Source organism: Harpia harpyja, chromosome 23 (genome assembly GCF_026419915.1).
Source record: "Harpia harpyja isolate bHarHar1 chromosome 23, bHarHar1 primary haplotype, whole genome shotgun sequence".
Lineage (NCBI taxonomy): Eukaryota > Metazoa > Chordata > Aves > Accipitriformes > Accipitridae > Harpia > Harpia harpyja.
The window spans coordinates 15,259,434-15,274,816 of NC_068962.1; the positions used below are offsets into that span (position 1 = coordinate 15,259,434).

General features: G+C 39.0%; 1 protein-coding gene across 4 annotated transcripts in view; it reads left to right on the forward strand.

The window, feature by feature from the left end:
* The window catches only part of PTPRR (protein tyrosine phosphatase receptor type R), a 154,580-nt gene that overhangs the window by 41,085 nt on the left and 98,112 nt on the right, over positions 1-15,383 (forward strand). The window contains exon 2 of one of the 4 annotated variants that reach the window (XM_052774619.1): positions 9,959-10,061. The exons of the other annotated variants lie outside the window; for them this stretch is intronic. Within the exon in view, the coding sequence (XP_052630579.1) occupies positions 10,059-10,061 (3 nt within the window). The 5' untranslated portion in view covers positions 9,959-10,058. The remainder of the gene's footprint in view (positions 1-9,958; positions 10,062-15,383) is intronic. 4 annotated transcript variants of the gene reach the window in all.

Below are 15,383 nucleotides of genomic sequence, written 5' to 3' on the forward strand. Positions count from 1 at the left end.
GGGAAAAGTTTCAGACAGAATATCTCATCGGGTCTTCTGGGGCTTACGGCTTTTTTGCTCCTGTGGATTACAGTCATGATTCGGAAAAGTTTAGGAGCTGTTCTGTTTGCAGTGATCTGAGCAGCATTCCCAAGCTGCCAGGTACCAAGTTGCAGTTCTGAGAGGTTACAAACACCAATGCCAACAGTCTATGGATCACCAGCTCCATCAGCTAAATCAGCTGGGCAAAAAGAATTTCTGGGTTTCATTTGCGCTGTTGTGCGTTATCCCTTATTTGACGTAACAATATTGTATGTGGATGATGCATAGTTAAGGAAGAAAAATTAAATCTTCATTAGGAAGAAAATATTGTCACCTGTATCAAACTCTCAAATATTAGACTTTGTATGCTTTCTCAAATGAAAGAAAGAAAGGAAGCTACAAGAAAAAACACTTTAAATTATAGCTCATCTTGCAGAGTCTGTCGTGGAGAAACCAGAGAAGTTCTAGGTCTCCCCACTGCTCCTGGAGGCTTCCACCTTTCCCAAGAACTGTTAATTGTATCTGCCATGTTGTCAACTCTACATCCTTGCAGTGGCAATACGGAGGAGGAGAAGGGCAGTGCAAGCGTGAGGTTTTACAGACAACAGGGCAGCGTTCTGCAGTTAGAATCCAAGACTAGTGTGGGCCTGTGAGGAATGTGCACTGGCAGATCGTGTACTTGGGGAATTGCTCTGCAGGGCGGCTTCACGTGAATGATTCAGGTCAATATCTCTTGAGCAAAAAGTTTGGAGTGGAAAGACATTTGTGATTTAAGAGAAAACCATACTTATGTTTTTCAGATTAGCAGACCTTCTCGTTATTATTTTTGAAATTTTTGTTAATGGCCTTGTGATCCTGTTTCAAATTTTCTAACAGCATGGTAAGAACTTAAAAATGGATTCAATTAAAAATACGTGTATCTTTCAGAGAAAATAATTCCCTCAGAAACAGAGGAAGTCACGTTATCTTGTTTAACTCCTGGCCTTGCCTTAGTAACTGGATAAAAGAAATTGTATCAAAGCTAGACTTCACACAATGTGTTCTCTACTTTAGAGTTTCTGTAGCTTACAAATTATACCAAATGTACTAAAGGCTTTCAAAGCATGTAGTTTCTTTCTAATTCTAACTGTGATTGTGTGTGTGGATTGGATTTACAGGATAGTCACTTCAGGATGGAATAGAATAATTAGAAAAGGTCAGTATGTACGAAAAACAGATCTACCTGCATGCTGGAATTGTGATAGTACAATTTCCAGTATTCTAGGGAAAAGAGGTGATCATTCAAAGCAATACAGGCAATATTTAATACATTCTGTTTCTTTTATGCATGCATATGTGCACACGTGTGTGCGTGCATGGTATCATTCAGTGGTGTCACCCTTTTCAAGGTGTTCTCCAAAGCAGTTTCCCATGTACGTGGTTTGCCAGCACATTTTCCTCAAAGTAGCACAAAGTCTCCTTGCACAAAATAGTACCTAATTGCCCTGTCCTACGTAACTCTCCATATATACATGTATGTATGTATAGGTATACACATTTTATATATATATTATATATATTTTTCTTTTTACACAGTCAATGGTTAGGTGTGGTTATTATGGTACAAGTCTCTAAAATGCTTAATAAACTTAATTTTCATAAAACAAGTCTGTCAAATCAGGTTTCAAACACCCCAATTATTTTGGGGTAGAGAATTTTACAGCCACAATGTTCAATGAGTGGTGATTTTTTGAAAACTTGTTACTGTTTCTATGCTTCAAATGTACGCTGCAGATTTGCACTGAAGTAAAAAACTAAGTTGTTTCTAGGTTGCTTTTTGTTTACCATATTAAAAACCATGGTCTATTCTTCCCTGGATGCGTACATGTAACTCCCATTAGCATTACAGTAAGTATCACACAAACACTGAGGGGATAGAATAGTTCCCCAAGGCCTTTATGTTATCCTCCATGCATTAAATCACGTGGAGCAGAACAAAATAATCTGAAAATACGAAGGCTTTTGAACTAGGGCTATTGATCTGTATTATCCTTGCTGCACTAATTCCACAGAATCAGCAGCAGCGGCAGAGCTGATACAGACAGAACCCCCCCAAAAGTATACAGATAATTTTTCTAGCCTTCTGGAAGGCAGTGCGGGACAAAAGGCTGCTCTGCTCTTGTAGATATGGTTGGTAAGTTGCAGAAAAACTGCAAATTATTGGGTGTAAGGCAGAAATTTTGTAGAACACTTTTTTAAAAAGTGTGTTCTCATTCAATACTGCCTTTTATCTGTGTATAGGTAGTATTGATACACTGATGACTAAGGTCTCTCAATAGGTCATTAAAGAAATTATTAGTGTTCTTCAGCCTTAAAGCTGGTGGAAACATGAAATTTTCATTCTGAATAAAGCATTATGTCTTTATAATATTAAAGAGTTTAGATGATTTGGGGAGAAAGTATCTACGAAAGCAGTGTATGCTACTGAAACAGCCTTCTATAATAACAACTTATTCCGTCAGAGGGTTTTGACCAAGTTTTTAGGTTGCTTTTTCAGCAAAACTAGGACAAAAATGTAGCAAGCTTTTGGCCAGTAGCTAAACTAGCTCTAAAGGTAATAATGCTGGTGTGCAGTTTCCATCCTCCAAGATGTGTCAAACTATTCTTTTAAATGTGACCTCACTCAGAAATATCAGTTGTTCTTTGCAGAAAATTTAGGGAAAGCTAAAAATTCTAATGAAAATGTTTCTTGGAAAACAATTAATTTCTTTGGATTTTTTTAAAAAAAATATTTCGGGTATATTGCATATATCTTTATGGAAGATATGCTTAGGATTTTCTGAGCATATTCTCAATGAAATTAACAGCTCGGTCAGTAATTTAGTTCTATTAATATATAATCTCCGTTACCATGCCTTTATCTGTTTAAAGTTCATATGCCTTCCTGGCTGTGATCATGAACTCTTATGCAGTAACCATAGCTTGCAAATATTTGTTCACTTATTGCTGGTTGTTGTCCTTCTTACCTGTAATAAAGCTAAGTAAACAGCTACAGGCAACATACACTTATCTCATTGATAGGCTGCAAAATGATGAATCAGAGTGAATAATTATTTGGAAAATAGACTGCTTCAGAGCAAAGAAAGCCACCCACCTTGTGTCATCTTAGAAACTTTAAATATATTAGGAGAATATTGGCTAGGCAGGCCAGACTGATCCAAATTAGTAGGATGTTAACATTTATTTGTAATGTAAAGAGACAGAGTAAAAGGTCACAGAAAAATTTCATTACTGTAAATCTGCCAAAGAGGTAGCTTCCCCCAATATGGGACAAACTGTTCTGTAAAAGATGTGCATTCACAAATCTCATTTTTATAGGACTTGTTTCATTACTCTCTGAATTCAGTAGCAAATGTCCTGACGGTATTAATGGTGTACAGCTACTTTCCTGCAAGGTGCGCTCGTCTCTTGCACCTTCAGGATTTTATTCAGCAATTAATCCCTTCACTGATGTTTGAGGAGGTCAGACTCTCATTGGGTTGTCTCCGTCCTGGGATACAAGGCTGGCATGAGAGGTTACGTGGAAGGTGAGAACCGGTGCTGGGGCAGCTACCGCAGGAAAGCAGCTATGTGGCAGTGCTGGGTAGGAGGCAACAGAAGGAAAAAAACCCCCAAACAAACCACCAAAATTATCACTTCAGGAACATGAGATTTCTTGTTTGGCTGCTTTACTGAAGATCAGGTTTAGTTGGTTTTGCATTATGCATTGGTGACTAAAGGTCACTTCTTTCTAGTCCTTTTCTATCATTTCCTTCCCATGTTACGTTTCATCTTACGTTTTTTATGCTGCCTCATTTCCTTTCTCTCTTCTACTCATTTCATCCCTAGATAGGGAATGGGGGAGGGGGAAAGGGAATAGTGGCTATCTCTAGTGGTATTTCTTCTTGACATTAGATTTATCCGTCCAGACTTATCAACTACACTGCTTCCCTAATGATTGATACTGAATTTCTTGAGCTTCCACTTCACCAGGCACATTGACGGCTGACAGAGACAAGTAGATGCGTGGAGGTTGCCAGTCCATCCACATCCTTCTTTTCCAAAGGTCATTCATTGGGTCCCTCCTGTCTTCTCTCCAGAGGACCTTTTCTGAGGACACTTGCTGCTTCCTTCTCTGACACCACAGGAGGCCACGTTAGAGAAATCCAGTCTTCAGTCTTCCCCATTTACTCCTGTGAAAAAGCTGCTTAACCATAAAGATTTTAAGCTGTATTTCTATTCAAAGGCATTCTTCATTTTGGATCTTCTTCAGGCCTTACACTACCGTGTTAGACCCCCGCATACTGCCTTTCTGTTTTTGCCATATATTTCATAGAAAATCACTGCAAAATCTTCCAGTATCGTCCCAAATCATGTTGTGATTGGACTGCCTGTCCTTTCCATCAAATGTTGTGTATCATCCTCTTCAAAAATGTTGTCCTGCACCCATCACTGTGTTATCTGTATACTTTTTCGTAGCAATTTGGTAAGCATGTCAGATGAATTACTTCAGTGCTCCCATGTAAGTATGTGTATATCCTAAAGCTATGTGAAAGCAGACAGTCAAGGAGATCTGCATGTAGAATCATTTTAAGCAATTTCTGTGTTTTTCTCTATTCTTCTTTCCACTCAGTTCTCCAGTGAGCTGGGGAAACTATTTCTGCAAAATGATTTAATTTTTTATGAAGCTGTAGAAAGGTGCAAGAGCTGTATTACCTGCTGAGAAAAGAAAGCCCAAGTGGGCATGTAACATTATTTGAACTTGTCTGCTTTAGCAGGAAAACATGTACTGCATACATTTAAAAAGTTGTCTTGGCCTCCCAGGGTGAGCTGAGCTGAGCTGTTCTCACTTGTTACTAAATTTAGCATGACTGCACGGAAACAGAAAGGAAAAAAGCAAATAAACCTTGAATTTTCACTTCCATGAATAGTTAATTGTTAACTGCATAATGTCTTGCTTTTGAGATGATACTGGACAGACATTTTTCTTTATTACAAGTGCTGTGATATTATTAGAGAGAGGAAAAAATCATAGAAAAAAATCTGCAAATAAATGTGGTCCTCAGACAAATAAAACCTTCTGAGGTTTTTGTTCCTCTTATGAAACACTTAAGCTGGCCATCAGACTCTAACAAGGAGTACATCTGGGAAAGTAAATCAATGGTAATGTTTCATAAAAAAAAAAAAAAGAGCTCAGATGCTCTTTAAAGGTTTTGTGGTTCTGTATTGGTTGTGTTAATGAAGTTCATTCTCTGAAGATGATATAACTGCACATGCTAATGCTTCCTGCATTAGTGAATGAATTCCCTTTTCTCTTATGGCAGAGCAAGTCTCTAGTGAGAAACTGAATTCATGATGAGATATAGGTCAATATCTCCCATCTGACTAGGGCAATCCTCCCACCAGCCTGCAGAGAATGTGGGTGGTAATGAGAAGGGCGCAGGTATTAGCAGAGATTAAAATAAATGAAATGAGCTCTGCTTGTCAGCAAAATTATCAGTTATTCTAGTCTCGCAGACCTGCTGTTTAAATGAGTAATAGGAACATCTCTGATGATACAGGATAAAATGGAAAGTGGAAAACCAAAAAAGTCATCAGCTTTTCTGCTTTGGCACGTAATTCATGCTATGCCTGAGAGTGATCGACAGAAAGAAACCTTCCTTTAAGTGAGGATGCCCATTTCCTGACTTGCTTGTGGCCTTCTGGCTCTCCCAGAACTGACAGCTTCAAAAAGCAGAAGAGAATACAAATGAACTGGTGTCAGTAAGTTGCCGGTTAGGCTGCTGTCAGTAATGGGAAAGGTGATCCCATGCAGCAGGAAACATCAGGCACTCAACTGTAATTACATCATGTTTGAGATGATGGCGAGCAAAAAAAGATATGTCAATGAGAAGCAGAGGCTGTGATTACCCTTCACAACATCTTCCAGCTCTGAGAGAGTGGCCATAAACTGCCTCTCCTTCAACAAGTGATTTGATTTTTATTATAGCAGTAGTTTCTAAACGTGATTCCTATGGAGAATATAAAGGAAGGATTTAAGCCTTTCCAAGGGCTCTCTAAATTTGCATGAGTCAAGAGTTGTGAGAAAACATTTTTAAGGCAAGGAACTTTTAACAGTGATCACTTCCTAGCAGTGACAGGATTATTTGTACGTGAATAGTTTATTTCCTAGGGCTCTCTAGTAAAACAAATAATATGGATAAATGCTCTAACACACATTTCCATTGCCAGCAAAGAATAGTGACTTCACCAAGCTCTGAAGAGCTATGATGAGATGCTGCATAGAGATACGTTTACTATTAGAGTGCCTCTGCATGTTCAGTAAGAGGCAATGCCCGCTGGATAACCGATCAGTTACCTCGCATCCTCTTCAGCATTGACATGACTTGCCGCAATCCAACTGTCACACTGTGTTTCAATTAGGTTTGATTCCCTTACCTAGAAAGGTCTGAAAAGCTAATTGGCACAGAGGTACTTCTGCCTCCCGGTTGCAGGAACATAAAATTATGCAGCAGACGGGAGAGGAAATACACAGGGCGATGATGTTTCCTACTGTCCTTAAAATTTTAGGTAAATCTGGAAGAGTGGGGATCACTGTAGCTAGAGGTAAGGAGAGGAAGTAGTTAAATTTGTCCCTGACAGGGACAGGGTTTTATCTCAAAAATTAAAAATACCCTGTCTTAAGCAGAAGAGCAGTGCTATGATACACTCAGGTATTTTGGAAACTGTTACTGCCAGTGAGCAGCTGGCAATAATATACTTTAAATGTCACATTTAGAAGAATTGATATATTATCCTTCTTCTTAAATGCAAACATTTTGAAAGATATATGGAGAATTCATGGAAAGCTTTCACTCCTGATGCTTGTAAATTATTAATTAGTAGGGATAATTTACTGCTTTATGTTAGAAAGGGTCTAAAAAAATCCACCCTTCTACTTTTTGCCAGTGGAAAGTAAATGCTAGATGAGTGCCTATGCTCATTTTCCAGTCTTACATCTTCCTATTCAGGACTGTAGAGAGAACTGTTTTTTCACGCACTGCCGCTACCATCTAGTGTCATGAAAAATGCTAAACAGGATTTTTATTGTGTGTACTGAATTAATATCCCTGGGTACTTCAGCATAGTTGCTGTAACAGAAGCCACAGCCATTCAGTTACAGTATTTGTTGTTACAGATTTCTAGTTTTGTGACAGGAGAGAGGGAAATAACCAAAAATAGTTTCAGGGCAGATCTTCTGGTTTGCAACTACACCATATGCCCACCACGCACAATATGTCTGATTATTCCAAAAATTGAAGTGTAGATGGTAAAACATGATGAATGAAATATATGACTGGTATAGCACTACTGACTTCAGAGAAATTACACTAGCAACAAATCTAGCCCGGTGACCTAACAGGTACATCTATTTTCAGGCACCTACTTGTAGCTGTTTGTCATTTCAGTACGTTTCTGTGTCACATCAGTGTAATTGAGAGGTTCTTCTCCACTCCTAGAGAGCTTCCAAACTGATTCTGAAACTAATTGAAAAATCACTCCTCTGTTTTTTCCTCTCAGTTTATGAAGAAATTGAGCCCGTCTGGTATATGTCCCTTTCATAACAGCATCCTCTGTGGGGCTTTAATTGAATCTGCATTCTAGCAAGATGTTCTGAGTTTCTGCTTGCTCTCTTACAAGTAAAAGTGTCCTTTTGTTCTCAGGGACACTGTTTTTATTAGATCACTGTTAAGGGTATTAAAGAAAAGACTCTAGAAATAGTGTCTCACCATCCCTCTAAAAAGTTACATATCTGATTTATATGTTGTATATGAAACCACCACACACATTCCACCCCATTAGGCTATGTGAGGACATGTAGCATAATATCATCCACCAGCAGGCTGTTACTTATTCCATAGTTCATAAACTGATAGACTTTAGGAGGCTTATGCAAAAGTGATTTAAATCCTAACATTACAGCTGTCAAAAAACAATCCCCCCGCCCCCAAGAAGTAGCCCACAGAAGTGACAGGTTGCAACAGGGGCTTGCATCTGAAAAAGGAGGGATGTCTAAAGTTATTGGGAACAGACCAGAAAGGAGATGCACAGTGAAGAGCTTTGGCAGAAGTAAATGATGCCTTGTGAATAGCTTTTTAGCTTTTTCTCTGACAGAGAAATAGCAGTTTTCCTGCTGTCACATTTGCTTACCCCAAATCCATCAGCATAAAAGGAGAGATTCTGACTGAATTCAGAGAGCTTTGGTACCAGATTTTTAACAGGTCTGTACTTTCTGCTTTGTTTGCCTAATTCTCTTCTCTTTATTGCTGCTGGAGGAACACCACAGCTCCTTTGTCCTTCTCTCATAAGCTGAGTACTTGACCTTAGCAGAGTCTAGTTAGAAAAAAGAGATCTATAGTTTGTGTCTGGTTGTCAGAAAGATTAGCGTGAAAATCAGTTATTCAAGGACCCATGTTTGAACTTACCGTACTTGTAAAGTCTTTCACCTGTTCCTATAGAGCTCTGCCTGATCTTCGTTTTTACGCCTTTAATTAAATCAGCACTAATAGATTTGATTATGAAGATGTCTAGAACAAAGAAAAAAAAGTGCCTTCACTCACTGACCTAAAACTAATTTTTAAAGTCTAGATGAGGGAGAGAAGCAGTGTGGAGCACTGAGATGGTCTGTGCTTTAGCAGGACCAAAGAACAATAAATCCCCCAGAAGTGTAAATCAGCAAACCCTGATCAATGGCTCCATGTCCACTTTCACCACCCAAAGATCTGGCCAAATGATATGAGCAGATTAAACAAATCTTGGAGGAAAATGTCTTTTTTCTTTTTTTTTTTTCATCTTTCAAACTCAATATAGCCAAAGTGGCAGATATCGTGTGGCAAGCCAGCGGCAAGGCCAGATTCTGCATCGCTTCATTACAATAGCAAGCAGACAACTCTGTAGCTGTTCCCCTGTATTTTTTAAGGTTCATTTTTCTTGAATAAGGATGAAATGATCATCACAGTGCCATCTCTGTTGTTCTCATTTGACATTTCTTTCTGTATCAGTCATTCTCATTTTTATATGGAGAAATTCAAGACTGTTGTATAGACTTTTCCAGGAGGTTATGGGTCAGCTAGGGAGCAGAATGGGTTTTGGCATCTAAAATGCATGCAGGAACGCGGGCTTGTTGGCTTAAGTAGATTAGCAAGAAAGTAAAAATTTTAGCAGTGCTTAATGATATCAACAGTGACATTTTCAACCAGTGTCCTGGAAAGACAGCTGTAGCAGTTCATGCTTCCCAAAGAAATAGTAGAGACTGTTTGCAAAGCTCAGGAACACAACTCTGCATGATTTGAAGTTCATTCATGTTTGAGGAGGATTATTCTTGACCTTGTAAATCAAGAAAGCATATTTTTAAAAACAAAGTCAAAAGTGATAGAGTAATTGCAGGAAGTAGTTTTAATGCACAGACAGCTAAGGAAATCTTGGCTTTTTAGCACAGTCACTGTTTTAAGAGACTCTTCTTTGACATCCCCAGAATTTCACAGGCTAATAATTAAAGTGAACCAGGCAATTAAAGATAATAGATAAAAGTAGCACACAAATATAAAGGAACATTTCTTGCTGAGGTACTAATGGAAATAATTAACTGTGAAAGTCAAGTAACAGTGCAGAACTCAATATATTGCAGCTCCAGGTTTTATTCAGAGACATTTTACTTTCATCCTCTGCTTTCATCTGCAGGGAGTATACAAGTTAGCGGCACTATCTTGGACTGAAGTAGGAAGTTCATAGCAAAAGTTAGTTTTAAAATGCAGATCTTTCCTTTTTTGTGAAAGTTCAGTCCTATTAATATAAAGTTGATTTGCATTCTAGAATAGAGTATTTAAATTAGTGCCTGGTATTCTGGTTTATTTAAGGAAACGCATTCTTCTACCAGCAGGTTTCAGAAAGGCTTCTCTGACTGAGGAAGTGATCAGTGGAGAAACAAAAGTCTGTGCATTCCCAGTTTCTTCTGACCAATTCACACTTCAGAGGACAAAATGGTAATGAGAGGACGAATTCTTAGCTATATAGGCATTGCTAAGGCTAATATCGATGTCCGGAAATTAGTTTTCTTTTGGACAGATTTGTTTTTAACCCACTTCAAATGAACCAGAATCAGTAAAGCTGACTCAAATATTTTTGGTAAGCAATAAATTTGTCACGAAAAAGTCATCCCAAAGAGAGTTCACATTCAGGTCTAATTCAGTAAGTAGCTTTGACTGAAAAAGCGAACTAGTGGGAAGGGCAAAAAGGACACAGAAAATGCCCTCTGTGCAGCAGCTGAGTCTCTAGAATACTTCCCAGGGTATGGAGACCCTTCCTCACCTTCAGGGAATTTTGAACTTAGTTTCTGGACTATCTGCTTTTCTGCATTAGATGGTTTCATTGTCTTCCCTTGACAATTTTTTACCCAATGTAAGCTGATCAGTAGAACAGGAGCTGTAGCATTCAAGCACTGTTGGTGCCCTAACCACCAAGCTAGACTATCTTTCTCTACTGTTTACTGACTGAATGTACTTTATATAAAATGGAGGAGTTTCTGAAAGAGAAATCAGGATTTCCTTCCCCAAGGGTGCTAACTGGCCCTGTGGGTGTCACTTTCTCCTGGAAGCCCGGAGACGACAATTAAGCTCCCCCAGCCACAAGCGTGGCAGAGCGGTGGACCTTATGTCTTGCATTTCCCTTGCATATTTCTGACTGCTTTACTCTTTCAGCATAGGTGGAAACATTGACCAAATCTAACTTTTCATCATCTTTATTTTTTCTGTAAGTGCCCAAATGGAAAATGTCAGTTACTAGGAAATGCTTTTTTTGGTTCCTCATTTCAGTGGGAAGTCAAAATTTGTAGTTTTGCTTCACGTATGAAGTTTGTCAGATAGATGAAAGCATTGAGTATTTCTGCAGCCCTACAGTCAGCAAGGGCTGGAACAGAAATATTGAGCTCCAAAATGCACACCTCTTCCACCTGAGCAGGAAGGATAACTGCTTTCATGGTATCAGTAACAGCAGGCATCCATTATTCGGTGGCAGACAAGCAAAGTGGGGGGATGTGGCAAACATTTTGTCATTTATTACATGTAACGTGTCAGAAAAGAGGGCAGCTCTCAGGCCTGCTGAGCTCCGTCTTGCAGAAGTTAAACTGGCTGCCTTTATTGCAGGTCATTATTCACCATGACCATTAGAAAAAGAGGAAGGTTCGCTGGAAAACATACCGCGTGGCCCTGTGGGGACAGGGGTGATAGAGCACGTACTCTTTATTTCTGCCTTCATTACTTGTTCTGTTTCTCCCACCGATAGCTGAATTTCTGTGATAAATGGCAGCATTGTGTATAATTAATACTGTATATAGTTTGTAAATCAGTTTGTAATGTACTTAGACATCCTTTTAGATGAAAGGTACTCACCGCTGTCTCTGTGAATCACAGGCTCCTGTCTTGTCAGGAGATACAGTAAGGCATAAACTTTTTGCCACACATCACTCTCCTCCCACGCCTTGCAGTTTTACAAAAACAAGGCATCTCAGGAGTTCCATGTTTCATTTTTATATCATTAAACCAAATCTTTACCTCTCACTCTTTTAATAATTTCCTTTGCCTTTCTTTTCCTCATCCTGCATCAGTCATATTAATTTAAATAGTGGAAGGTCTGTACAACTGCTAAAAAAAGAATGTCTCAATAGCTCTCCCTGTCCAATTCATATTTTATGATTCAGTCTACTGCTCAAGGTATTAATTGTTAAAATAAAATAATGGCACCCATGAACATCATATCTGGATCTTTTAAAAAGTTCGCTAGTAGTTCAGATATTCATTACATATAGAAAGCTACTCAAAAAAGTGATGACACGCCAGTAAATGACATGAATCTTTTAAAGCCTGCTTTGGGTGGGAGAAATATTGTAACACGTTGATTGTATTTGGATTAATGTGGTTCATCACTCTGTGCGATTTACAATGTTTTTCCATATAGTAGTTTTGCACTGGATTTGTGTCTCAGTCTCAGGAATGGTCAGGAAGCATAATATGCTTCTAGATCTGCCAGCTGCCTCCCTATTATATAGGGGTTTGCAACAAGCTGCAGACCCCACTGCGGACGTGCTTAGGAGCATCCAAATCCATCAGGTGTAGTCAGGTCTTGGAATACGCTCTCCTGATGTGCCATTTGAACACACTTTGGTTATATGCCTATGTCTGACTTATTTCACTAACGATAAAGATTTTTGAATGGTGAATTTTGTCCAGGAGATATTGATCACTGCTTTTTTCAGGCTTTGCCAGATTTAAATGCTGAAATTAGTGTTATCATGGCTGCCTGGATTTAACGCTCCTGATGCAGAGCAGTGAATAGGACAAGTTCCTGTGTTTCAGATACTGAATTCATTGTCCAGCATCCTACTGCAAACCCGTCTTCCTCCGTGGTTTTTCTTCAGGAACCCGAAGTCCATCTTTGTACCATGTGTGACTTGGCTGTAACTCCTGTTCCACCAGCCCAGGCAGGAGATCGGTGGTCTCTCCGCAGAGGAGGGGCAGAGTAAGTAGGCTGTGTAGAGTAGTAACATCACAGCTATACCACCCAGCCCAGCCCGCGAGTTCTCTGGACCCCATTTGCCAGAGCCCTTCAGTGTCAAATGCCATATTTTGAACCTTTTTTTCCAGAGCCACAATGCATCTGTTATTGCCAGAGTTTTTCAGTGGAGACAAGCATACTGTTCAGCTGGTGCTCGTCCAGGTTAGGAAGGTGGTTACATTTTTAGAACTTAAAATGATATTAAGCACTGATTGTTTGGATGAGGGCTTTTCAGTAACAAATATTGCTTAATTATTGCCTCAGATTGGAGGCGAGTTATTGTTTTCTGACATCAGTTTCTGAAGCTTGTCTCTCTGGAGCCTTGATTTTCTCCCACCAAGGTATTGGCAGATGGAAAAAACACATTTGTTATGGAGATTAATTTGTTAGTATATGTTCTGTATACCTTACACAGAGAGACAGCTGAGCAGTAGGAGTTAAGTGGTAAGTCCATAACAAAGATACATGCTGACAGTGGAGAGCTGTTATCATACACAATCAAAACAAAGAGATTTTTGTCATTACTTTGATTTATATGGAACAAGATAATATACATTTTAGCCAGCTCTTTTTGTGCTATTTTTGTAATGATATTGATATAGTCATGAATAATTTTCTATGAGCTTAAAGCACAAGAGTGATTTCCCACAGTAATCAAAGCAATGTTACCCTGATAAATGCCTCTTGCAACGTCCCCATGTATCACAACAGGCAAAGTACGCTGTAGGCCTCAGCCCTAGTGAATGAAGTCATTTAATGGTCTTATATTTTATTTTATGTCATTTAAAGTTTATTTATGCAGCACTATGACTGACAAAACTTTTATCAGGCCTTGATACTGCAAAGACACCATGTCATTGCAGACATAGGGTTGTTGTCATCTTTCGCTCTCTGACATAGTTTGCAGTTATGTGAAAATGTGGATAATTAAACTGTACATGAAAACTTTGTATCCTTTTCTAAGGACTTTGTGCATTCAGAGTCGGTGTATGGGTAATTTTCAAATTATTCTAAATACACAGAAATGTACTTTTGAAAGATGTATTTTTTTTATGCCATTAGAGGCTGTGAAGGACATGGAGGGGAAAGATAGGCAGCATCACAAGCTACAGCTCTGTTGTCATCTCCTAGCTGAGATTTTCCACTCCATTGTGCCATTTCTCAATCTCTGCAATGGCTGCTAATCAAATTCTAAAAACGTGGTGTTTGACTTGATCAGTTGAATGACTAAAGTGACTGTTTTTCTGGATATCATGTTGTCATATGTTTGAATTGCTCTATTCTTAACTTGATTTGGTTTTTTTTTTATATATGTGAAATGATTTGGATGTGTTTCACATACAGAAGAATAACACAGCTGGTGAGGGGGCGAGGAAGAGTAAGCTGTAGCTACCAAAAAAAGGGGATAGCTTTTATCATATGCCATTATGTAGAGAGTTCTTGTCTTCAAACCACATCCTATGCAACTCTTCATCCTTTGTCTAAAAGATCTGCATGCCTAAATGTGTCCTTTACAGAAGGCAAAAAAAAAAAAAAAATCTGTTAGTGTCCTGCCTTGCAATGATAGTAATTCTGCTGAAACGAAGTAGAATTAATCCTAGTGTAATGATGGAATTAGAACGAGCACCAGCTTAAACAATTGTCTTAGGCATCCTGGGTCTAGGTTCGATCTCATATTCCATGAACTACAGAAGGAAAGGACTGTGGTCAGAAATGATCAAGCAGAAAATCTCTCTGAAACTGTGTTCTTGCATGGCACCTTTATGGCCCTCCATCAGAAACACTGGGCAGGTGAGAAGGCAGGAAACTGGGTAAACTTCAAATCATATTTAGGCTCAGAAGCTTATCCCAATCTGACAGCTTCTGCAGAGTGCTTTGATCTCTAGCAAGTTCTAAGGGGAAAAAAAAGGAGGTTTTAATATCAATACCTAAGGAGATAGCCTTCCTGCAGCTTCCATATGCTCTCCTGCTATGCTCCTAATGAATGAAGCAAAATCTAGGGTTGAAACCTGTATTACAGAAGCTAGTGGGGGCACTGCTATTGAGTTCAGTAACTGCAAACTCACGCTTACATAATTTATTTAATTATCACCACTTTCTAAGGAGAAAGTTCTAAGTGGCTTTCTTCAAGCTGTTTAGAACCTCTAACACATGACAAAATTTCTCTTTTGAAATAAATGTCAGAATTTTGCAACTGTTTATGACAAGAATTAATTCATTGACAAAATGCTTTTACTGTTGAGAAATACTCCTAAAAGAAAGCACATAGAAAAGAAAATATGAAATATTGCAATACTAGTTAATTATAAAAGTGTTTTTTTGAAACCAGATGAAGAAAACTTAATAGAAGCACAATAGAGCATGTGGAGCATATAATGTCAGAGTATGTTCTGAGGTTTTTTGGGGGAAATCAGAATTTTGTAGTGCTAGCACGGCCCAGAGCAGCTCTGTAGCCTGACCAGTGCACTCAGTGCCCCAACTCACACCATGGGAATGGCTGCACTGTGATGTTGCCTCCTCTTCGCAGGACGGCTTCATCCATCGCGGAAGGAGCTAGGTTCAGATCAGATGAAGATGGTGGTTCTCCAGACAGTGAGCAGTAGACCTTACCCAATGTTGCTGTGGGTGCGAGAGGTTTACTCAGGTTCACAGAAGGAACTTTGAAGAGAGATCTTTTGCAGGTTATTATTATGGCAAACTACAGTAAGCCCAGAAGATCCCCCAAGCCAAAAGTGGTTTGATACAGGATTAGTAGC